This window comes from Mustela nivalis (genome assembly GCF_964662115.1).
Source record: "Mustela nivalis genome assembly, chromosome: 6".
Taxonomy (NCBI): Eukaryota; Metazoa; Chordata; class Mammalia; order Carnivora; family Mustelidae; genus Mustela; species Mustela nivalis.
The window spans coordinates 147,447,088-147,471,499 of record NC_139025.1 but is presented as its reverse complement, the minus strand read 5'-3'; the positions used below and the strand labels follow the sequence as shown (position 1 = coordinate 147,471,499).

At 44.5% G+C, this 24,412-nt stretch overlaps 1 protein-coding gene across 2 annotated transcripts in view; it reads right to left on the bottom strand.

Annotated features, from left to right (window-relative positions):
- AGBL1 (AGBL carboxypeptidase 1) overlaps positions 1-24,157 on the bottom strand; it is a 717,958-nt gene extending 693,801 nt beyond the window's left edge. For both annotated transcript variants that reach the window (XM_082736037.1, XM_082736038.1), the window contains exon 1: positions 23,906-24,157. In XM_082736037.1, the coding sequence (XP_082592163.1) occupies positions 23,906-23,956 (51 nt within the window). In that variant the 5' untranslated portion in view covers positions 23,957-24,157. The remainder of the gene's footprint in view (positions 1-23,905) is intronic.
- Positions 24,158-24,412: the final 255 nt, after the last annotated feature.

The window sequence follows — 24,412 nt, the reverse complement described above, 5'->3', positions numbered from 1 at the left end:
TATTTTAACCACCATTAAGACCCCTGTTTCTTTCCTCTTTGACATCCCAAGAGCACTTTGTCCACATACTGAGTGACCTAGGAGTTAAGGACCCAGTTAGCCAGGTTAAGCCAGATTTATTTCTATGATGTACAGTAGCAACCTTTGTGTCTAGTGAAGTCACGGAGAGCCCATCCTGGCTTCTGGAAGCGTTCCTACCCAAGCAGACTCACCAGCCAGCATCATGACCCAAAGGTCCTGTCATGATGAGAACACAAATGCAGGAGAAACAAGGCAGGCAATTGTACAAAGCCAGAAATATGGTCTATGGCATATTCTTTCAAAACTTACAGCTCAGAGGGACACCTGGGTGGTGCAGTGGGTTAAGCATCTGCCTCTTAGTTCCCAGTCAGGCCCTGATCTCAGGGTAATGAGATCAAGCCATGCATCCGCCTCTCTGGGATTCTCTCTTCCTCTGCCCTTCCCACTCATGAGCCCCCTCTCTCTCTCTAAAATAAATAAGTAAACCTATTTTAAAAATTACAGTTCTTTTATTTTTATATTTTTTTAATATAGTTTATTCTCTCTCTCTCTCTCTTTTAATTTTATTCATTTATTTGCCAGAGAGAGGGAGAGGACAAGCAGAGGGAGAAGTAGTCTCTCCACAGAGTGGGAAGGCTGACATGGGACTCAATCCCAGGACCTTGAGATCCTGACCTGAGCGGAAGGCAGAGACTTAATGGACTGAGACACCCAGGTGCTCCCTTGCAGCTATTTGACAAGAAACTTAACAGAGGTTTTCTTAAATTTGACAATAATCCTAAAAGTTTACCAGACATGACCCCAAAATAAGCTGGAAAGCCAAAAGAAAAGTTTCTTTAATTATCAATAGTACAAAAATAAATTCTGATCCATCATGCTAAAGAATGGGTTAAATTATCCTTATTCTCTTTAGAAAACAGAATTATAAAATGCCATGTGAATAAGTCAATCAGAGAATATTCAGCTAAAAAAACTTTTGAAAAAAAGAATTATAAACAAATGTTAGGAAGTCATTTTTAAAAATATGTTAGTGGGGCACCTGGGTGGCTCAGTGGGTTAAAGCCTCTGCCTTTGACTCAGGTCATGATCTCAGGGTCCTGGGATCGAGCCCCACATCGGGCTCTCTGCTCAGCGGGGAACCTGCTTCCTCGTCTCTCTGCCTGCCTCTCTGCCTACTTGTGATCTCTCTGTCAAATAAATAAATAAAATCTTAAAAAAAAATAAAAAAGTAAATAAAAAATATGTTATTTTTCTGGATTTTGTGATATTTGTGTTATTTGTCAGCTTTTTAAAAATCGTTACTTTGTAAAGGTTTATTATTCTAAATACATATTCCCATTCGTATTTAATTTTGTATTTGTAATTTCGTATTCTTTTTCTTTTTTTAAAGATTTTATGTATTTATTTGACAGACAGAGATCACAAGTAGGCAGAGAGGCAGGCAGAGAGACAAAAAGGAGGAAGCAGGCTCCCTGCGGAGCAGAGAGCCCGACGTGGGGCTTGATCCCAGGACCCTGGGATGGTGACCTGAGCCGAAGGCAGAGGCTTTAAACCCCTGAGCGCCAGGCGCCCCTCGTATTCTTTTTCTTAAAGGGGGATCCAAAAGATGTATAAGCTTCAGGCCCAGAAAACCTGGGTCTACTCCTTGTTATTGTATTGCAATGTTTTATATTAATAGCAATATTTACCAAGTACCTAGTAAGTACAACAAGGAACTATAATGCATATATAATTCCTTTTCACTTTATTTCATCCCTATTTTATTTTATTTTATCACATATATTAGATACATATGGAGAGAAATATATGTAGCTATACTGATACATAAATTAATATGAAAAACATTTTGAAATGTCCTATTCTCTTTTAAGTAGGAGACATCAAAAATCATTTCCGCTTTGATGAGGATGCAGACTTACTATAATGAGAATTAATTATTACTATAATCAATGTGTGAAGTTAAGTATCTGCTGGGACATAGAGCTGCCATTTTTGGCTTTTGTTAAGAGTTACCTTTAGTGTTCTTCCCTTTTAACCTTTAATTGTTTGTTCCCAGTGACATAATTGGCTTGAAAATTAAACCAAAAGTCTGTTTAATTGCATGTAATATAAGAGTAAGGCAGCCCTGGGGCACCTGGGTGGCTCAGTTGGTTAAGCATCTGCCTTCAGCTCAGGTCATGACCTCAGGGTCCTGGGATCGAGCCCCGCATTGGGCTCTCTGCTCAGCGGGGACTCTGCTTCTCCCTCTGCCTTTCACCCTGCTCCTGCTCTCTCTCACTCTATCTCTCAAATAAATAAATAAAAATTTTTAAAAACTTTTTTAAAAAGAGTAAGGCAGCTCTGATTATGGTAGCATGGGGCTCTCTTAAAGCCGGTTCTGAGTTTTATGCCATGATACCAGTTGGGCCCTTTGCATGTGTTCATTGGTTATGGTCTTGGTTCTCTGTTACAGTTTGAGAGAACTGCTCTTCCCAGAGAACTGAGTCACGAAAAGCAGGGTGTTACTATTCAAGGGTGTTACTGTTCCAATTGGAATTGGAACCCCCATGGATGCCCAAATGTCCGAGAAATGCTTGAGAGGACAAAACAGCTGCTAGCTGTTTCAGAGACTCCTGTTTTCTAGACCAGGGAAGAGACTGGACGCGAGCGTTGGCCATCCTCCTTCCTTCCATCTTGCCCCCCCTTGCCCCGCTACTAATGATGGACGAGAGAATGCTGGTTAAAGATGAGCAGTAAAGCAAGGATAGTAAGCCATCCTCCTGTCCCGACTGAAAATTCTAGATCATGGCTTGCACACCCAAAAGACTTCCAAATAAGTGCTCTGAGAAGCTCAACATTTTGGTGGGATGGCGAGAGTTGGCCCCACTCCAGCTGCAGGGGAGAAAGAAGCAGGTGACTATTCCTCAAGCATCTTACATGTGCCCAGACAGCCCAGCATGTTCCCAAACACTCTCCTTCCTTCTTCATGACAGGTAGGTATCATGTTCCCCATCTGGTAGGTGAGGAAACCAAGATTTGAAGAAGTTAGGTCCCTTGCCCAAGAGCCCATAATTTGTATGTGTAGAACTAAGATTGAAATTCAGCTCTCTCTGAAGCTAATTCCACTGTCTGGTCATGACAGATCAAAATTAAGCTCTACAGTCTTCCATCATGCTGCAGAAAACAGAAGAACAGGAAAGAAATCATGGAGAACCAAAGTGTTTATAAAGTTCTCCTGGTTCACCTCGTCCTGTGGTCTCCTGTGTGCTTGTAAACCAGAGGACACTGCGTCCATCTCTGCTTTTTGGCAAGCCAGGATCTTCCTGAATGATTTTGGGCTTCATATATTTCCCACAGAGAGTTCTGTTTCTAATCAACTCTAATTGGTCTCCTTCTTCCCTTTGCGACTTATATTACTCTTTGCCTCCAGGCATGTGTCATTCAAGGGTTCAACAATTCCTCAGGCCCCAGGAACGCATCAAAGCAAATCACATTGATTACTGCCAATTGGTTCTCAGGGCTCGGCAGCACATTGCCAGAGGGGAGCGAGGAGCAGATGGCTCAGGAGAGAAAATGTCCTGAGACTCACTGGCCGGATTCTTCTATGAGCAACTCCAAGAATTAGCAAGGACAGTATCACCATCTTTCTCAGAGAAAGCATTATGTGGACGAAATTACACTGTGCTCTCTGGTAGGGTGCCATGTTAAATTTCAGCCTCGATTAGTAAAAAGAATAAAGCGTTGATCGAATAGAACAGGACTTGACTCTCGGTGGTATCAACGTGTTAAGCTGAGTCATTCTTTATTGGGGCGGCAGGGAGCAGGAGTCTGTGTATCCTAGGACACTTAGCATTTAGCAGCATTGGGATCTAAGCATTATAGGATGTTGAGCCAATGGCATCCCCGCCATTGTGACAACCAATATAGTCTCCAGGCATTGCCAATTGTCCCCTGGGGCAGGGGGGCACAAAATTTTCCTGGTGGATGACCACTGGAATCGAGTGAAAAGACATGGGTTTCCCCCCAAATGGAGGCTTCCTGGCTTGATTAGGCCCCTAGATAGGTCCAGAGATCTACGTTGTATCAGCCTTCCATTTTCATGACCCCCAGCATACCACGCATGAAAACTGCTTTGCCCACGGGTACTTTGAGTACCTCCAAATGCATTTTTGTTCTGAGCAATGGGGAATGTAGCTCTCCTAAAAACAATTCAATGAGCCAAATCTTACAAAGGTCAAGCACTTGTAATGTAAGCACCACATTCATGAATATCGAACAATCTTGTTCTCTGCATATCCAAGCGCTCGACAAAATAAAACCGAACACTAGCTCACAAGACACAGGAGAAGTTACCCACGCATCAGACTGAACACACATTTATTTGTGCATTATTACTCATATACATTTTGTCTCTGTGCCATTCTCAGAATTAAATGACAGCATGGGGAGCAAGACATTTGGAGGTAAAGAGAAAAATGATTCTCAGATGAGACAGAAGAAACCGGAGGGCTGACTTGGCAGGTCATTCTGTAAAGACCACATATTCCATGTGACGTGTAAGTCACACCAAATAAAACCATATCTATAAAACTAACTCACTTTCACAAACTTGTTGAATCAGGCCTGAGGACTGACTATATTCCAAGAGACAGAGAGAGCCATAAAAATTACTGATATTGGCTGGTCTAGAAGGGAATAAGAGACACCAGATGCTCGGTCGCACCTGCACTCTATCTAGATCTTGGGGGATCATTTCATCAGGCAGAGGCATCTGCATTCAAAGAAAATCAGGGCGCCTGGCTGGCTCAGTCAGCAGAGCACACAACTCTTGTTCTTGGGATTGTAGGAGTGAGCCTCGTGTTGGGTGTAGAGATGACTTTAAAAAAAAATAAAATATTTTTTAAAACAAAACAGCAAGAAACAGAGACTGTCAGCCCTACCCTTGGGAAAGGCAAAGGATCACACTGGAACTAGTATGTGCTCAGTAAAGCTCTCCCCTTTCTGTCTCTCTGGTCTCCTCCTCTTGTACCCCCTTCTCCTCAGCCTCACCTTCTTCCTCCTCCACTATTAGGATGATGATCGCCGTTATCATCATTATGTATACATGGACTTAAACTGGTTTTACGCTTAAACTGGTCCCAATTCCTCAGGAATTTTCAGAATGTTCGTTTAACTAAAAGAGGGGTGTGCCTTCACGAGCCTCAAGGATGACAATTTTCTTAATTTAATTATGGGAGAAATTACTGACAGCACTTACCGACCTCAAATTCTAGGCACCCTGGGGTTCACTAGTTTAGGTGAATTCAGTAGGAGATGCCAAATCCTAACATTCGGGAATTAAAGGAAGCCCAAGATTGGGATAAAATATCTGTTACCAGCAGTTGAACAAAGAATCAGGAAGAGTGACCCTAGGGAAACTTAGAATACAGCTGAAATTCTATATTTCTTTTGAAGATTTTATTTATTTACTGGACAGAGAGAGACACAGTGAGAGAGGAAACACAAGCAGGGGGAGTGGGAGAGGGAGAAGCAGGCTTCCCACTGAACAGGGAGCCCGATGCGAGACTCGATCCCTGGACCCTGGGATCATGACCTGAGCTGAAGGCAGAGGCTTAGCTGACAGAGCTCCCCAATGCCCCAACAGCTGTAATTCTAGAGGAAACTCAAAGCTCCACTCCTGAGTGTGTCCAACATGTGCAGAAGTGAGAGAAGTCTGAAAGCAGGACGGCAGGTTGGGACAGCTCAGTGCGGGCTCTGAGATCTTCCAGAAAGATCACGGGAAGGCTCCTCCTGTGAAAGCCTCAATGTCCCAGGATAAATTGGTGAGCCCTTGGTCAATGGGGAAAAGGCATCTGAACGAGAAATTCATGTTCTCAGGAGAAGAGCATCCTACAGCTGCTACTTGGGGTTGACCCCTCTTGAGGAGGAGACGCGGGGGCACAAGGTAGGCTGTGCTGGGCTGCTCAAGGAGAGGGTGTCTACCTTCTATGAAAGGCTCCTTTTTCCAAGAAGACTGGAAGGACTAAAGCACTAGAATCTCATTTCTTGTCACCATGGCTATGTCTCAGATAAGGTGTTTTCATAATATTAGGCACCCTAACGGACAAATTTAATTCCTCCATCTTGAAGCCAGTACTAAGTCTAATAAATGTATGACCTTAAAAAAAAAAAAGATAACTCATACATGTCTTCTCCCCAACACTCCTGTCATGCAAAGAGAGAATCATGGGATAAGATGCTTTTACCCGACAAACTGCCTAATCCAGGATTCTCTGGAAAGGTCAGAAACCCCCTACTGAGACGATATTACCTGGATTTGGTGCCACAGGAAACATAGCATTAAATATCACTGAATCACATGGAGAAAAACGTTTCTTCTCCGTAAAGTGTATATTCTTATTTTGGGAAATGTCTGTTAAAGTCTTAGTTGTTAATGTATTTCCAATTCCTCTCCAACAGCTGCTGGTCTTTTTGGAAAAGACAGGTCGCAGGCTGAGAGAGTCCACAGGTAACCGTGTTTCCTTGACTTTGATGGCATTGTGTTATTTATAATTAAATTTATTTTTGCGACCACTTCCTATTTGTGCTAAAAGCTACTGCTATATTTATGGTTGCATGTAAAGTGCCACCTGCAGTGAAGGCAAAATGAATACATTTACTGGAAAGAAACCATGTTACATAAACAATAGTGTTGAGTAACAGTACTGCAGATCTAAGTGTATGAAAAAAATAAGCACTGACCTCGTTCCTATTCTTTATTTTATTTTTTTCAAGATTTTATTTATTTGTTTGACAAAGAGAGATTCAGCAAAAAGAGAGAACACAAGCAGGAGGAGTGGGAGAGGGAGAAGTAGGCTCCCTGCTGAGCAGGCAGCCTGACTCGGGGCTTGATCCCAGGACCCTGGGATCATGACCTGAGCCGAAGGCAGAGGCTTTAACCCACTGAGCCACCCACTGGCTCATTAACTCATTAAATGATTTAAAAAAAATTTTTTTTTGAAGATTTTATTTGTTTGACAGATCACAGGCAGAGAGGGAGAAGCAGGCTCCCTGCGGAGCAGAGAGCCCCATGTGGACCTCAATCCCAGGACCCTGAGATCATGACTGGAGCCAAAGGCAGACACCGTATGACTGAGCCACCCACGTGCTCCATCTACTCCTTATTTTATTTTATTTTATTATTTTTTTAAAAGATTTTATTTATTTATTTGACGGAGAGAGACAGAGATCACAAGTAGCAGAGAGGCAGAGAGAGGGAGGGGGAAGAAGGCTCCCCGCTGAGCAGAGAGCCCGATGTGGGGCTCAATCCCAGGACTCCGGAATCATGACCAGAGCCGAAGGCAAACGCTTAACTGACTGAGCCATCCAGGTGCCCCTACTCCTTATTTTAAAGATGAGGAACTATGCCTCGGAGTGTTCAAGCCTTTGTCCAGATCACACAGTTGTTTAGCAGCAAAGGTAGGATTCAAACTTAGGTCTCCTGATGTCCTGTCTTATCAGTCATCATGCATCATAGATGATGCTGGTGGGCCTCCTGGGTCTCCCCCTCAGGACTGAGGCACACCTCTCCCCCACTCCCACCCAGAGGGAACCTTACTCATTGGCCCCTCTCATTCATCCCCCTCTGGGAATTGAGATGAGCTAGAGAGTCTCTAAGGACATGTTCCATATCTGGAAACAGCCTGTGTCCAAAAATGGGTCCCCAGTGCTGGGGCAGAGGCATAAAGTCTCACCCACGCGCTAAACAACAGGACAATTTCTAAAGGACCTTCTGAGTTCCAGAACTCCCTGAGAGATCAGCTGGAAATTTTGCTGTGACTACACTGGGGGTTGGACTTGTCCCTCTGTCCGATCCTGTTTCCTTGTTTCCCCCAATGTGTGGACCCCAGACACGCTCCAGGAAACCTCCTGCAAGATCTCTGTCTTCAAATCTATTTCCCAGGGAGCTTATAAAACATCATGTTTCCTATTTTAAAGGAAAACATAAAGTTACTTATCAGAATACCATATCATTAAAGGGAATAGTGCAAAGGCAAGTAAATAGAATACTTGAATTAGTTGTGACCAGATTAGAATTGATAACTCATTGCCAAAGTCTGCTATAAAGCTTAAATAGCAAAGGAACCAAATGGAGCATAATAGATAACATAAACGAGTTTGAGAGGATTTTTTGATCAGAAATAAATCATCGGACTGCAAACGAGAACTGCAACTTCAAACACAACGTCAGCTGTAGATTAAGTTCTACCTTTTGAAGTGGCAATTGCAAATACAGAGATTTGGTTATTTGAATGTTTGTCTCCATCAGACAGTGATTTCCTAATATTGTTTTAAAGATATACTATTTTAAAAGAACTTCCGATGTAATTCTGAAAATGCAAAATGAAATAGAACATAAGGAAGTTTCTTCACCTGACAACCTCAACAAACAATCAAATACTTCTAGTTTTGGGGGGGAGCACAGACTTGAGTCAGGCACTGTGGCTGTTTTCAAGGAATGGAGAGCATCTTGATGGTTGGGGACTCTCTATCACGCTCCCTTTAAAGACCACTGCCTCATTCTGTCCTACCCTGCCAGGACTTCAGCTAAATGTAAGCTTAGACCTTCTCACTCTGTCTTTTTTGGCTCCTACCTGCCCTTCTGCATGTTCAATTCTTTCGACCTTTTGTGCTACGTTCTGGATAATTGCTGATGACCTGAATTTCAATTCTTTCTTTACTCAAGTCTCATCTGCAGTTGAACCCCCCTCCCCCATTGAGTTCTTCATTTTGTAATCGAAATTATTATTTTTCAGTTCAAGAATTTCCACTTGGTTCCTTTTCAGATCTTCATATATCACTTTCGATGGATTATAGTTCACTGCCAAATTTTTTACACTTGCCCTTACTCTCTCTGGATATAGTAACCAAAGCTCCCTTACATTCTGGGTCTGGTAATTCCAGTTTCTGGAGCCCTGGTGGGTCTAACTCTGTCGTGTTATTTCTGCTGGTATTTACTTATACTGATTTATTTCCCTTGTGCCTAGTTTTCAAATTATTGGTAGAACTGATGCAAGACCTCGTGTGAGATTTTCTTTCACTAACGAGATTTTAATTGGTACTTCCAGCCATACAGGGGCTCTAGAAATCTGAGACCACCTGTTCAATTCTGAAGATATTTCTGGGCCACCAAGATAAGGTAAAGAATGGCTCAACGTGAAAATTAGATAATGTCTAGTTCACTTTTACTTTTAGGAAGCAGGCCATTGGGTATTAGCTCAAAAGCAAGGAGTAGTTGGCCAGGGTCCCCATTCTCGGCAAGTCCTATGTCTTAACTCTTGTTGTTCTAGGTGTGCAGAGCTACAGAATATATACACAACTCGGTCTTTCCAACCACACCTTCCAAAACAGTAAATGACTCCCAAGACAGAAGAGTCACAATTTTGCTCATCTCTCTGAGTTGCCCACCTCTCCTGACCTCAATACATTAAGTGTTCATTACCTTATTAGAATATTAAAACTCTTTAGAAAAAGTATTCCTATTTTATCCACACTTTTTAACTGGGTCCAGTGCAAGGGTTGTTCTGAATTATCTAATCTATTCCTTAGGAGAAGAAGTTCATGGAAGGTTACAGATTGTTTGAGATTCCCCTTCTTCCAGAAATATACGGGGTATGTTGTTATCTCTTCACTTTTAATAATGCCGTATAATCACTTGTTCCTATGTCGACCTGAGCAATCACATGGCACAGATTCTTATTCAAACTGTAGGCAAATCCTCTAAGATTTATGTGCTTGGTTAAAGTGTACACACAGGCTTGTCTAGGGAGAGGGTCTGCAACTTTCAGGAAATTCTCAAATGTATATCTGATTCCTCTTCGTGCTGTGTGTTCTCGGAGGACAATGACCAGGTCATATTTATTTTGGGATTCCCAATGCCTAACAAAAGTTTATTGAATAAACAAAGAACATCTACAATACCAATATTTATAAAAAAAGCAAAGAACAGATGATTTGAGAGTACAGAGGCTTGCAGGTTCAGAGGAGGGAGAGCTATCTACTCGGGTTATCAGAGAAGGGTGGTTTTTTTTGGTTTTTGGTTTTTGGGGTTTGGTTTGTTTTGTTTTTGTTTTGTTTTGTTTGGAAGGAAATTAACATTTCAGTTGATCCAGCAAAGGTATTTGTGATTTTCACAAGCATAGATCAGGAATGAAAGATATAGAACTAAGTCATGATTTGGAAGTAAGGATATTGTGCCCAGGGGTGCCGGGGTGGCTCAGTTGGTTGAGTGTCTGACTTTGGCTCAGGTCATGATCTCAGGGTCCTGGAATCAAGCCCCATAATGAGCTCTCCACTTAAAGAGTCTGCTTCTCTCTCTCTCCCTCTCCCTCTCCTTCTGTCCCTCCCCCTGCTTGTGCTCTCTTTCTCTCTCAAATAAATGAATAAAAATCTTAAAAAAAAATAAAGAATATTATGCCCAGTTTGGAGACATGAGGGAAATGACTTAATTGGACAGAGTTGTGGGGTTTCTCTTGTGCAATCAGAACTTGCCTCTACTGATCTGACTTTGGAGAGCTCCATGCCATGAAACAGACCCAAATAAACACTTTCGAAAAGTGAAACCTGAAATTATTTGCAAAAGTTTGTTCGTGCATTTATCTGGGGAAAGTGTCTTTAGACTTCAATGCCATCAAAAGTGAACTGTGATACCCTGCTTTCAGGAATTAAAAAAAGAAAGAAAGAAAGAAAGAAAGAAAGAAAGAAAGAAAGAAAGAAAGAAAGATTGAGAATCACTGCCCTTTAGTTTTTTAAAAAAAGACTACATACAAATTAACAAAGGTGCATAGGTATAGCTGAACATACTACAGCTGCTGAGTCTTCTGATCTCCCTCCAGAGACTTGGAGTGATGCTAATAATGTGTTCTCAGCCAGTCACACCAGGATAGAATGGTCCATGGAGCAGAGGGGGACAGGTATGACCACAGCATTCTGGATCTCATTCTTCCTGACATTAGTCATTAGCATTTGGAAGACTTTCAACAGGATAGTGCCTGGCTGTTAATACTCTGAGAATCTTGCCACCCATTACCTAGTACAGGCTCTGGCACAAGAGAGTTGTTTAATAAATGAATGAACCATAACAAGAGAGTCATAATATAGCAAAGAAGCAGATGATATTGCTGGGAAAATCTCCTAGCACTGAAGTCTGAAAACCATCAAAACATAGAGGATGCTGGCCCAGGGGATTCAAGTCTAACAGAAAATCAGTGGCAGCATCCAAAATCAACTCTGGCCTCCTGAAATCCAGCCAAGAAACCTTTTTGCATTCATTTTAAAGAAACATTTATGTCAAATGTAAAGCTTCCAAATATTATGAAGCAGAACTCTATTGGATGCTACAGAACTGGGATCTTCCAGGAAAGAAATGTGAAAAACATAAATTTAACTCTTTTGCCACATACTGGTAAAGTGTGGTTTTGGAAGGGCAGCTCTTTGAAAGTAGGAACACTTAAGAAAAGAGAAGGGAACAGGGTTAAATTGAAACATCATTAGGTGTAAAAGGAAGACCCTGGGGGAGAAATGTCTCATGGACAAAAATAATCCATGAAAATTGAGAAGAGCACTTGTCATGATTGTTGAATCACTCTATCATACACTGGAAACCAATATAACAGTGCCTACAAAAACGGTAATAATAATCACCCATGAAAGAAGAGTTTGGTGAAGTTGACTACTGAAACGTAACATATCTAATATCAAACAAGAAAAAAACATAGAGTCAAATTCAAGTGAAACCCTAGAAGAAAATGCACTTCTCTTTATTTATATTATGGCACATCCATATACTAAACTACTATATAATTACCACAAAATATTGAGCTGGGTCTATTATGTGTTGGCTTGAAAGATGCTCAGCTATACTGATGTGTAGGAAAAACAAACTGAACAACAGGAGGTTAAAATGATACAGACATAGTTACATAGTTGTAGAAACATACATATTGCCACATGTATATAACCATCTAAAAAAATTGAGGACAGACCCTTGCGGGGTTATCTTTTAGAGCAGGACTTGATGCAGGAGGGGGGAGGGTTACTCCCTATAATTTATATCTATGTGTTCATTAAATGTTTATAAGAATGAGCCTAATGGGTGTCTGGGTGGCTCAGTGGGTTAAGCCTCTGCCTTTGGCTCAGGTCATGATCTCAGGGTCCTGGGATCGAGCCCCGCATTGGGCTCTCTGCTCAGCGGGGAGCCTGCTTCCCTCTCTCTCTCTCTCTCTCTGCCTACTTGTGATCTCTCTTTCTCTGTGTCAAATAAATAAATAAAATCTTTAAAAAAAAAGAATGAGCCTACATTACTTTTTTCATTTGATATTATTTAAGTATGGTTGATACACACTGTTACCTAAGTTTCAGGTCTAAAACATAGTGATTCAGCCATTCTATACATTACCCAATGCTCTCGACATTCAGTGTAGTGACCATCTGTCACCATACAACATTATTACACTGTCATGGATTCTATTCCCTATGCTGTACCTTTCATCTCCATGACTTAAGCTTATTTTATAAGTGGAAGTTTATACCTCTTAATACCCTTCAACTCCATCCCTCTTGTAATACCTCTTCAATCAGGAAAAAAATGTCTAGTGGTAACAAGGACAGATCAAAGGAGAAGAGATGCTTTACCTGATTAAGAAATAGCGGTTAATTAATAGCAGTCTGGAGCCCGGCTGTGCCTGGGTTCGAATCCTGATTCTGCTACTTACAGGGAGCAAGCGCCTTGTGTTCCTCATCTGTAAAATGAGGATAATAATTGTACCCCACTAGGAGTCTTGTGAGGTTGCCTGAAAACATACATGTAAAGTGCTTAGAATAATTCTTGGCATATAGTAAGAGCTCAGCAAATGTGGGAGTGGCTTGCAGCAAAAAACACTCCTTCAATTTTTTTTTTAAGATTTTATTTATTTATTTGACAGAGATCACAAGTAGGCAGAGAGGCAGACAGAGAGAGAGAGGAGGAAGCAGGCTCCCTTCCGAGCAGAGAGCCCGATGCGGGACTCAATCCCAGGACCCCGAGATCATGACCTGAGCCGAAGGCAGTGGCTTAACCCACTGAGCCACCCAGGCGCCCCACTCCTTCAATTTTTAATACCCATTTTTCTTCAAATATTATCATCATCTTTCTTTCTTCCTCAGTCCAAAATTTTAGCTTGTCATTTGGGAATCTTTTTCTTTTTAAGATTTTATTTATTTGAGGGAGAGACAGTGAGAGAGAGCATGAGAGAGGAGAAGGTTGGCGGGAGAAGCAGACTTTCTGTGGAGCTGGGAGCCTGAGGCGGGACTCGATCCTGAGACTCTGGGATCATGACCTGAGCCAAAGGCTGTTGCTTAACCAACTGAGCCACCCAGGTGCCCCTGGGGAATCTTTTTTCTTTAGAACATTACATATTTATGTATAGATATATAGATATAGATAGATAGGTAGATATGTATGTATGATATATACCAGTATACATGAGGATGTATAATATATATTTTATGATTTAATAGTGAAAGCCAAGGAGAAAAGGTGATTTGCTCATAACCTCTTTCTATTATGAAAAGTGAAAGATACCTGTATTGTCATAGGAACTAGCTGCATTAATTTGAGTCTTTAGAGGGACGGGATAAGGATGATTAGTATTCAGAAATGCAGGGCATTGAACTGTACTGATCGGTGGGATCCAGAGATTAGAGATGTTAACACCACTTGGGTTTGTTTGGGGTTTTTTTTCCGGCAGGATAGGGAGAGAATTCATTACTGACATTTATTGCAGATGCTGCCTTCTCCCCAAGTCCCTGAGGGAAAGTTTCATCAGATACCCCAACTGTGAAATCTGACCTTGCCTTTCATCTGAAACCTGAGACTAATGCCATCCTTATCACCACCTGGCATCCTGATCAGAAGCAGAATGGCTCTCTTGACCTCTAGGAAGAAACTTCTACTAAACCTCCATGTCTGCTTCTTATATTCTTTCTCCTTATTAAGGACCAGAATTCATATCTACTCCAGACCAGCGGACAGGCGGTGGAGTCATCAGCTAGTAGAATTCACTGAACAGAGGAATGACTCTAGGTCTCCCAAGGAGTGACCTTTGCAGCTACTCAGATCAGAATAGTTTCAGCATGCCAGAGGTTGTTTCCAGACCAGGGGAAATTCGACCTTCACAGACTCACAGTGATTTAACATAGCATTGGCCTATGACTGTCATTTCCCAAATGTGTTCCATGTCTCCCTAATGTCCTGTGAGATACAAGTGGGATTTTGCCATAAAAATTATCTCGTCCCCAAGACAGTTTGAAAATGTTACATATTAAATCCCCAACTTAACATACCATGTACCTTTTATTATTTGATTAACAAATATTTATTGAGCACCTACTATGATTTAGATAGTGCTTTAGGTAGTAGAGACAAGAAGTGAACAAGACACATGAGATTCCTACCCTGATGGAAGATGGAAGGGAGGACACAAAGAATATTATTATTCAGGGAATATAAGCTCTTTTTTCCCCCTAAAGATTTTATTTATTTGTCAGAGAGAGAGAGAGAGTCCAAGCAGAGGGAGGGGCAGGCAGAAGGTGAAGCAGGCTCCTCTCTGAGCAGAGAGCCCAATGGGGAACTTGATCCCAAAACCCTGGGACCATAACCCCAGCTGAAGGCAGAGGCTTAACCAACTGAGCCACCCAGGCGCCCCAGAGAATAGAAGTTCCATGTAGAGAGTCAAATCACAGAGAGGGCAGCTCTTTGAAAAACAGACATTTAAACTGAGAGCTGAAAGACACAAAGAGTTGAAAAGATTTTAAGATTAATGATCTTTCAGTAAAGACCTCTAGTAAATTGATCACGACATTTCAAAACCATCTGTCCCTAAGACCCTCTGCAAGGGGAACACCTGTTGGGATCCCTGGGAAACTGGGAAATTGGTGTTCCATAGAACCTAGTTTGAGAAGTGCAGGCTTAACCATATCCTGAGCCGGTAGGGCTGTGGGATGCGAGCAACAACAACAGAACCGCCACCTGTGAGGCTGACGAATGCTGTGGAAGTGACCTCGGAAGCCCATGCCCAGAGGGCTGACGGACACAGTCACTGCCTCCACCGATCCCTAGAGCAGAGAAGGCGACAGCAGCAGAAAGGACTCGGGACACGGCTTCTGAACGGGGCACGTCAGGTTCTGTAAGACTCACCCCCAGAGGGACCCTGACATCCAGAGCATCATTCGATCTGCTGCCTTGGCAAGAAGGGCAGTCTAGGGGCAGAGCGAGACACCCAGGGAAGAGGAGGGGGGGTCCCCCGTGGCATTTCGCGGCTACTAACATACCAGGCTTGTGACAGAAGGCCTCCAGACCAGGGGTCGGCAAACCGCTGCCCACCGGCCAAACCCAGCCCCCTGCCTGCTTTTGCACGTAAAGATTTCCTAGAACACAGTCATGCCTGTCTACACCATCTACTTCTATATCGTCCACAGCTGCAGCAGCGGCAAGATTAAGAAGTTGTGACAGAGACCCTGTGGCCCACAAATCCTCAAAAATTTGCTCCCTGGCCCTGGCCGAGTTTGCTGACCTCTGCTCTAGGCACTCATTCTTCGTCCTCTTGGCCAGTCTTTCCAGCCTTGTGGGGACAGTCGCTATGCTCCCCAGGGATGCCCAGTGCCAGGCGGGGGGAGGAGGTCCTTCACTTTCCCAGCAGGCACACCTGTTCAGAACCTTCTCGATGCCCTTCCTTGCCCTCAGAGAGTCAATATAGCTGGCGACTGACACCCAGCATTACCACTGATGTCAGAGTCCGTCACTCAAATCCCAGCGATGCCCCCGCTCTCACTTTGTGACAGAGGGAAACTTGTCAAGCTCTCCAATCTTTTAGTGCTTTAAAATGAGGATAAGGATACTGCCTGCCTCTTAGGGTTGCTGCAAGGATTAAATGAGAAAAGGCATTTGAGGAATGAATCTGCATGGCTCCCAACTGTTCAATAGAAGTTAGTTATTATTTGAACTAGTACCATGAGAGGGATCACACAGGGGGAGCCAAACCCACAGAACAGGAAGCTGACAAGGTCCCTCCCCGCAAAACATCTCAAGTCACCTCCAGCATGCGCACCGAGACTCACAAAAACACGTACTAGAATGTTCCCAGCAATGTTTGTTAGAACCCAGAAAAGGAAAGTATCCCTGATACCATCAACTCTAGAAAGGACAGATAAATCATGGTCTATTCCTACAACAAGCAATGGTCTGCAGCAGGGAGAACGGGAATGATCTCCAACTACAGGCAGCCACATAGAGGAAGCTCACAGGGCTGAGTCAGACGAGCGAGACACAAAGCAGGCTGGCAGCAGGGTTCCATTGATGTAAGTACAGAGGGTGTAGGACTCATCTGTGGTGTAGAAACCAGGCTGCGTGGCTAGCTGCTAGCTAGCATCTACACTGCGAGAACAGTGACTGAAAGGAGAGAAGGGGGTGTTCTGGGATGCTGAGAGTTCCCCATTACTCCATCTGGGTCCTAGTGACAGCAATGGATTAAGTTTGCAAAAATTTATTTAAAAAAGGAAAGAAAGTGGGGAGGGAAGAAAGAGGGGAGGCAGGGAAGGAAAGAAAAAATATGTATTGAGTACATACTCCCCATGATGCTGTTTGTTTCCATGTCCTTCGTTCCACTTATTGTTTCGTTCCCAGAAGCTCTTCTATTATTAATCTCTGCCTCATCCTACACACCCATGACAGCCTGGTTTGGAGATCTATCACTTTGAAGTAATATTCGCTCTGTGGAAAAGAACAGATCCCACAGACCCTCAACTTCCTTCATTTCAGGTTTAGCAAAAAGGATCTGGAGGTGACCCCCGAGAAGATGCATTTCTCTGTGCCCATTTCTGAAAGATGAAGAGACGCCCCCCACCCCCAGCTGTACTCAGAGCTGCCCGTGCCACTCTCACAGACTCAGTAATTGGTAACACAGACCAGATTCCCCTCCTGGGTTCCATACTAAGCCCAGTTCCCAGGGCTTAGACTGAGACCGTTCAGCTTTTGTAAGAATGCGTCCATGTGGAAACATCACGCTAGGTGAAGTAAGCCAGACTCAAAGGACAAGTACTGTGCAATTTCCATTCAAATGAAGAACCTGGAACAGTCGAATTCAGAGACAGAAAGTAGAAGGCTGATGGCCAAGGGCTGGGGGAAGGGGAGAGGGAAATCAGTGTTTAATGGGCACCAAGTTTCTGTGTGGGGACTTGAAAAAGTTCTGGCGATGGATGGTGGTGACGGTCACTCGACAGTGTGAAATTGTTTAACGCCACTGATCTCTACACTTAGGAATTATTAAAATGGTGAATTTCACACAACAAATACTTTACCACAATTTTTTTTAAAAAGCGGCTCCAGTTTTAGTAACAGTAAATTGTGGAGTAAATGTTGCCAGGTTACAGATTCCTACTGTGGGTACGGGTCTCTAAGTTGGCCATTTGCTTCAACATGTTACCAGTAACGCGAATTTTTTTTTTTATCAGAAACATTTCTGTGTGACCTTATTTTAAACTACCCCACTTGTTTTGTTTGTTAGTTTCGAGTTTTTATTTAAATTCTAGTTAGTTAACATATCGTGGAATATTGGTTTCAGGAGTAGAATTTAGTGATCAACATTCAGTGTTCATTACGCCGAGTGCTCTCCTTCGTCCCCATCACCCATCTAGCCTGCCCACCACCTGCCTCCCTCCATCAACTCTCAGTTGGTTCTCTAAGGTTAAGAGTCTCTTATGGTTTGCCTTCCTTTCTTTTCTTCCCCCCCCCATGTTCATCTGTTTTGTTACTTAAATTCCACATATGAGTGAAATCATATGGTATTTGTGTTTCTCTGACTGACTTCTTTCACTTGGTATAATACACTACAGTTCCATCCATGTCCTTGCGAATGGCAACGTTTCATTCTTTTGATGGCTGCGTAATACTCCACTGCAGTTATATACACCACATCTTCTCTATCCATTCATCAGTTGATGGACTTTGGGGCTCTTTCCATAATTTGACTATTGTTGATAAGGCTGCTACGAACATCTGGGTGCAGGTGCCCCTTTGAATCAGTATTTTCATAGAGGATAGGACTTTTCAACTCAACGCTGGTCTTTGAGTATACCATGTTATCAGAGCCACTTTGACACAAGAACATTTGAATGCTGCTTCTCAAATAATTTGTTTCTTCCAAATAAAAAAAAGGGAAGAAAAAGAGAAAATGTTTAAAACAGTGTTCCTCCCCCAAACCCTGAGCCTCCGTTCATCCCAGGCTTTCCCCCTGAGGTGGGATTAGGAATGGGGAGAGGCTCAGTTTGGGGTGAAGTGTAGGGTTGAAAAAAGAAAAAGGAAAGGTCTGCAGGTTAGGGCTGGAGGCTGGGGCAGGGGTAGAAATAAGATGAGGAACAGAAGGCAGGTCAGAGATGGGGTGGTTATGGGGAACATGTCACATTACCTGACAAGAAAAAAACGGATGCGATCATGTCAAAAGACCCCCCTGTCCAAATTTCTTTAGAACTCTTGTCTTGGCTGACTCGCCTACGGCCCCCACCACCTGGATTTAGAGACAGGAAGCCATTCCCAAGGACCTGGTTAGATCTGAAGCTTGCACTCAAGATTTTCCAACATTTAGGCAAACTTCCATTTCTATTTCCTTTCTTCCCTTTCATAAACTTCCAGTTTTACTCAAATTTAGTGCCATGGCAATTCCTGAAACCTCTCCACACTCTCCTGACATGAGGAAGATCACTGCGCACTCTCCCTAATGTGGGAACCACCCCTTTCCCTGCTGAAATCTGACCCATTTTCTGAGGCCTTCTCTGAACCTCCAACCAGGAGCAGTTTCTTCTCCGAACTTCCGTAGAATTTGCTTTTGATATTTACATTTACCATTGCCTTCGTCACATGCAGACTTGCTCTACAAACCTTTTCATTCCTTACCTTTTCATGTGAAAGCTACGTTTTCATGAGAGCAGGGACTGTGCTTAATTACAGTAATTATTAGCTATTGGGTGCATGCTCATATTTTACATGCATTTTTATCTAAACCTATAATAAGCCCATGGGTCAGTACTATAATTCTTGTTTCACAGATTTAAAAAAATTTTTTTCAGTAAAGAATAGTTTAGTAGTTTGTCCTGGGGCACAAAAGTTTTGAATGACTGAGCCAAGAGGTAAAGACCTTCTCAATACATCATCCTACCAAATAGTCTCCTCTGATCTCTTTGAGCAAATAGAAGCTATGGATGGATGGATGGATGGATGGATGGATGGATGGATGGATGGATGGACATATAGAAGGATGGATGGATAGATGGGTCGAGAGATGGACAGAGGGATGGATATTGAAAATATCTAATTGACCCAAATCAAAAGTGTTACCTTCCCTTATCAAGAGTTATTTATCCACATAACAAATAAGATATGGAAGGTTTTAGTTCTAAATAAGCTTCTCTGTTTCATTCAGAACCCACATCCCCTCAACCTTCAGGTTCTATCAGGCCAAGGTCGTGCCCTCAAAATAAAGAATGAGTGGGCATTCCCTAGGTCATGTAAGAACCACAGACCACTGGAAGGACTTCGGATTGACAAGATCCACTTCCTATCCTTCCTCTAGGGATCTTCTAGGTTTCTCTCATGAACCCTTGGGAGTCAGTGGTCTCGTCTATAAGAGAGAAAAACCACACCTCCCTCACAGGTGGCAGAGAGAGGTGTGAAGTCACGAGCGAAAAACTTGGCATAGAGAGGACCCTTAATAGATGTTCGTTTTGTTCCAATCTCTAATTCCGAAGAACTTAAGGAACAGTGACAGCAACAGGTCCTGGAAAAACAAAGCACCAAATAAAGGCTTCTCCCCACTCCAAGCTCAACATCCGCCTCCGCGCCTCCATTCCCTTCATTCTCCAGTTTGACTGGCACCAACTCACTCCTCAGACACTGACAGAGGCTAACTCTTGCCAATTCTGTCCCTTTCTCATTTGGCACTTGTCCTTAGGGGATTTTCTTTTTCTTTGCTTCTACTGATGCTTGAAATTAAAACAGACTTCAGTTTCTGTTCCCGTTTGTGTTGAGGCTGAAATAGGGCTCTGCAAATCCCTCCATCTCAGACTCCCCAAGAGAGCATTTCTGTGATCTCTAAAGGTCTACACGGTGCTTTCTACCTAAAGTCCTCTTGATTTGTCCAAACCTTTTTGTTTATGTGCAGGGGGAAGTCTCAGTTTCCACTCCACCTGGCCCTATGGATGTCCAATACATGGATATTCCCACATCCTCCATGGAGAATTCTAGAAAGGAAATTTTCAAGCAGATCTTTTAGAAACAAAACCCCTAAGCACTGTGAATGAAACATATCAATCACCGTTTTTTTCACTCATCCCCTCTTCTCAGCCCAGGGGCTGAAATCACCTGTTACTATCTTGCAAATCCTTGGAGGAAGAAGTCCAAGGGAGAGAGAAAAGTTGTTGTCCTATCTGGGTTTTCTACTACCTAAGCTGAACGCTAAATCGAGGCAGGAAGCTTCACATCCTACAGTCTGACTCTCAATCCATAATAGATAAAGTTCCTGGAGCCCAGGTCGAGAAAAAAGGAGTTCACGACGCACATTTTGGCAAAGACGCAGACTTTGGTTTCAGAGTGAGCAGCTAGAACATAAAGTAATAAAGTACAAATGCAAACAGAAAACTGTGTCCCCCTTCGCGGCTCAAGAGCGCGCCAAAGCTGACCGAGGAATTATACATTTTTCATGTGTTGATAAGGGAGTTAATTGGCACACTGTGGGATGCGGGCGGGTGAGGACTCGCGGCATCGGAGCTGGCGTGGAGCCCACTTCCTGCTACCCTGGCAGCTCCCCATCTTCCCCATTAGCTCAAACCCCGCGGAGAGACGAGAGCAGGACAGACTGAGACACCTTCCTTTTTTTTCCGAGTATGTCGGAGTTCACCCAGGAAGCAGAGCAGGGCAAGTTGAAGAACAGGGGAGGCAAGCGTTCCCAGCTTCTCCAGTGGGCGCTCGAGCAGGGAAATCATAAAAAGTACAGTCGTTCGAACAGTCGACTGTTCAACAGTCGTTCCCCACTGATGGTTTATAAACCCTTGTCAAATGGATTTTCTTCATCCTCGCACAAGGCCCTGAGGAACGTAATTATTGTCCCCCTTTTACAGACACAGAAACGAAGGGACTTGCCGAAGGACATACAGCTGGGAAGTGCCAGAAATGGGGACAGGATCCCGTCCTCTGTCTCTCACACCTGCTCTGGGGGCTGCCTCTCCCTCACTCAGGCCCCCGAGACGCAATCTGACTTTCTGCCTCAAACCCAAGCTGTGAGTCGGGGACTTGGAAAACGTCTGGGTGAAAATCTGGTTCTCATACTTTCAGGACAGAGGTAACCTGCATTTCAACTGAGGTGGGAAAAATCATTTCCCCCTTTCCTGTTTGCGCAATGAAAGGGAAGCTGCGGAAATGGATGATTTCTTCATGACCCCTTTTATTTTGTTCTTGTGTCCCAAAGAGGCAGAAGGGGTGATATTCTTGGGTGAGGACTTCTACTTTCCTACCATGGGGACGTCTGTCAGCCTTGTGCTTGCTTTGTCTGTCTGCTCGCCTTCTCTCTCTCTCTCTCCTTTCCCTTGGCAATGTTCTGGGGTGCTCCCGAAAGACACAAGGAACTCACCATTCACATTCTGCTCACGTGTAACCACCGTCTTCCTCAGAGGTCTGAGAAGCAATACAAAGCCTTCTATCACCTTTGTGCACAAGGAAGGAGGGACGGCCTTGAGTTAGTAAGAGCTTTGGGATTCCCCCGTGGAAAGAATTTTGGCAAAACATTTCTCAGGAACCCAGCGTCTCCATAGCGAAATGTCATTCCACAGAGTATCCCTGTTCTCTCTCTTTTTTTTTTTTTTTAAAGATTTTATTTATTTATCAGAGAGAGAGAAGGGGAGAGAGCAAGCACAGGCAGACAGAATGGCAGGCAGAGGCAGAGGGAGAAGCAGGCTCCCTGCTGAGCAAGGAGCCCGATGTGGGACTCGATCCTAGGACGCCGGGATCATGACCTGAGCTGAAGGCAGCTGCTTAACCAACTGAGCCACCCAGGCGTCCCACTGTTCTCTTTTTTTAAAGTATGTCAGACCTCTGACATTCGCTGGCAAGATGGGAACAGGGCTGGTGGAGGCACTTGGAGAGGGCTGGGCCAGGAAGCCAAACCAATTCAACCGCTAGATTCTGATCAGTGAGGCGCACAGGGGAAGCATGTTCCGGTTATTTTAATGTTCTGGTTAATTGGGAAATAAGTAGGGTATATTGAACATAATTAAATCTTTCTTTGATGATTGAGAATCTTGCGTTGCCCTGGAGCGATCATTCTAAATATCAATTACAAATCCCCACTGGTGGGAATACAGGAGATTGAACCTGCCCAAATGCAAATTTATTTTGAGGTCCACTCCCACCCCCAACCCTTCTAAAACGCATTTTTGCCTTTTATACATCAGAGAGAAGGGGTCAAGAGACACCAAGTCTACCGGATATGGGAGTTCTTTGGTGGGCGTCCCAGTTTCTCTATTAGGTAGTTTCATGACCTTTGGGGAAGCTGTTTTACTTCCCAGACTCGGTTTCTTTGTCTTCTGGAAAGCAGAATTTATTGGTACTTAATTTTTTTTAAAGATTTTATTTATTTATTTGACACAGAGAGACAGATCACAAGTAGGCAGAGAGGCAGGCAGAGAAAGCAGGGAAGCAGGCTCCCCACTGAGCAGAGAGCCCGATGCGGGGCTCGATCCCAGGACCCTGAGATCATGACCTGAGCCGAAGGCAGCGGCTTAACCCACTGAGCCACCAAGGTGCTCCGTATTGGTACTTTTTTAGGATACAGATTTCCTTAAGGATCAGAGGAAAACTAAGACAGCTTTTCATAGAAGGGTAAGAGGAACGTCAGTACAAAACATTTACCTTCTGAATCAGGGAATGGGGTCCCAGGGCCCCTAAAGCCTGCCCCCCTTATGAGGTCCGTCCATGGACTTCAGGTCTAGAATGCTGTAGCAAAAGACCTCTTCAGCCCCCGTGGGGCATCCCCTGCCCCGGGTTAAGTGCGAGCATCTACCCGAGCCTTAAAGCGAAGGTTCTGGGCCTTAGCTGCGTGTGGAGTCCCCTGAGGGAGTTTTCAAGCTTCCGGGGCTCAGGTCGCTCCCCAGACTAATCAAATCCAAATTTGGCCAAGTGGGTACCAGACGCCCCCATTTTTTTAACACCCTGCAGGTGGTTCTAGCACACAGACAAGTTTGCAGACTACTATTCTAGGACAAGAATTCTTCAAATCAGGAATGAACAGAATCCCCCAGAAGGAGCCAGATTCCCAGGCCCCGTCCCTGGTGATTCCGGTCCCTTCTGGCCACATCCCACCGGGGAAGACGCGGGCTTCGCATGCATCCTAGGCGGTCCTGCTGCAGACCCCGCTCGGGGGCCCCTGCAATAACCATGGAGCAGGAGAAGCCCACAGGAGTCCTCTCCCCTGCTCCCCTTTTGTTCCAGGCTTTTCTAGGCGTTGCTGGCAGGGCTCCTGCCAGGTCTTCATTTGTCATACAGACATTTTCTCCATCTTTCCCACCTCTAGCAAACCCAGGTCCTTCAGCCCAAGCCTCTCATCCCACCAGGTTCAATAATTTAAGCAGACACGCTCATTGACACAGTCGTTGTTAATATTTAAAGATCACAGCATCACTTAGGTCAGCCTCAAGGTGAGAGCTGCTGCTGGCTCCCGGGCTCCGCTGTCCCTGGTTAGCAAACTGGCCACCGGTGCCAGAGGGGACGGCGGGAGCACAGCCCCGAGGCAGGCTGGCCAGCAGAGCCCCAGCCTGCCGGGCCGCACCCCCCTCCACTTCCTCCTACCTGAAGCGTGCGCAACAGGACCTGAAGCCCGCTGGCTTCCTGGTCGGCCATCCCCTCGCTGGGTCCCGGGGCAGCGGCTGCCTGTGGCCAGATCGGAGCTAGAGGGAGGCAGCGGCTGCCAGGCTGACCTCGCTGCCCACCTCGCGGGAGACGGCTGCACGGTCGCTCAGCTGCACATGGTGCTGCGTGTGAAGTCACCGTGGTGCAACCCTAGACCTCGGCTCGGGTGCAAAGGCCCCCGACTCCCACTGTGGGGATTAGGTGAGCCCCGGGCTGGGGAGGGCTGAGCATTTGGGCGCGGGGGTGGAGAGGGCACTAGCGTGAGTCACTCACCCACCTCCAGGCCCACGCAGGAGCCACCCTGGACGGCTGACAGGCATTCCCAGCTGACCTGGTCAGACTCCCTGCAGAGGCTCGCCCGGCCCTCCCCGCTCGTCCCCTCCCTTTATTTTGGTCTGTTGCCGGCTCCCGGGTAACAGGAGACCCAAGAGTGCTTGCACAACCGTG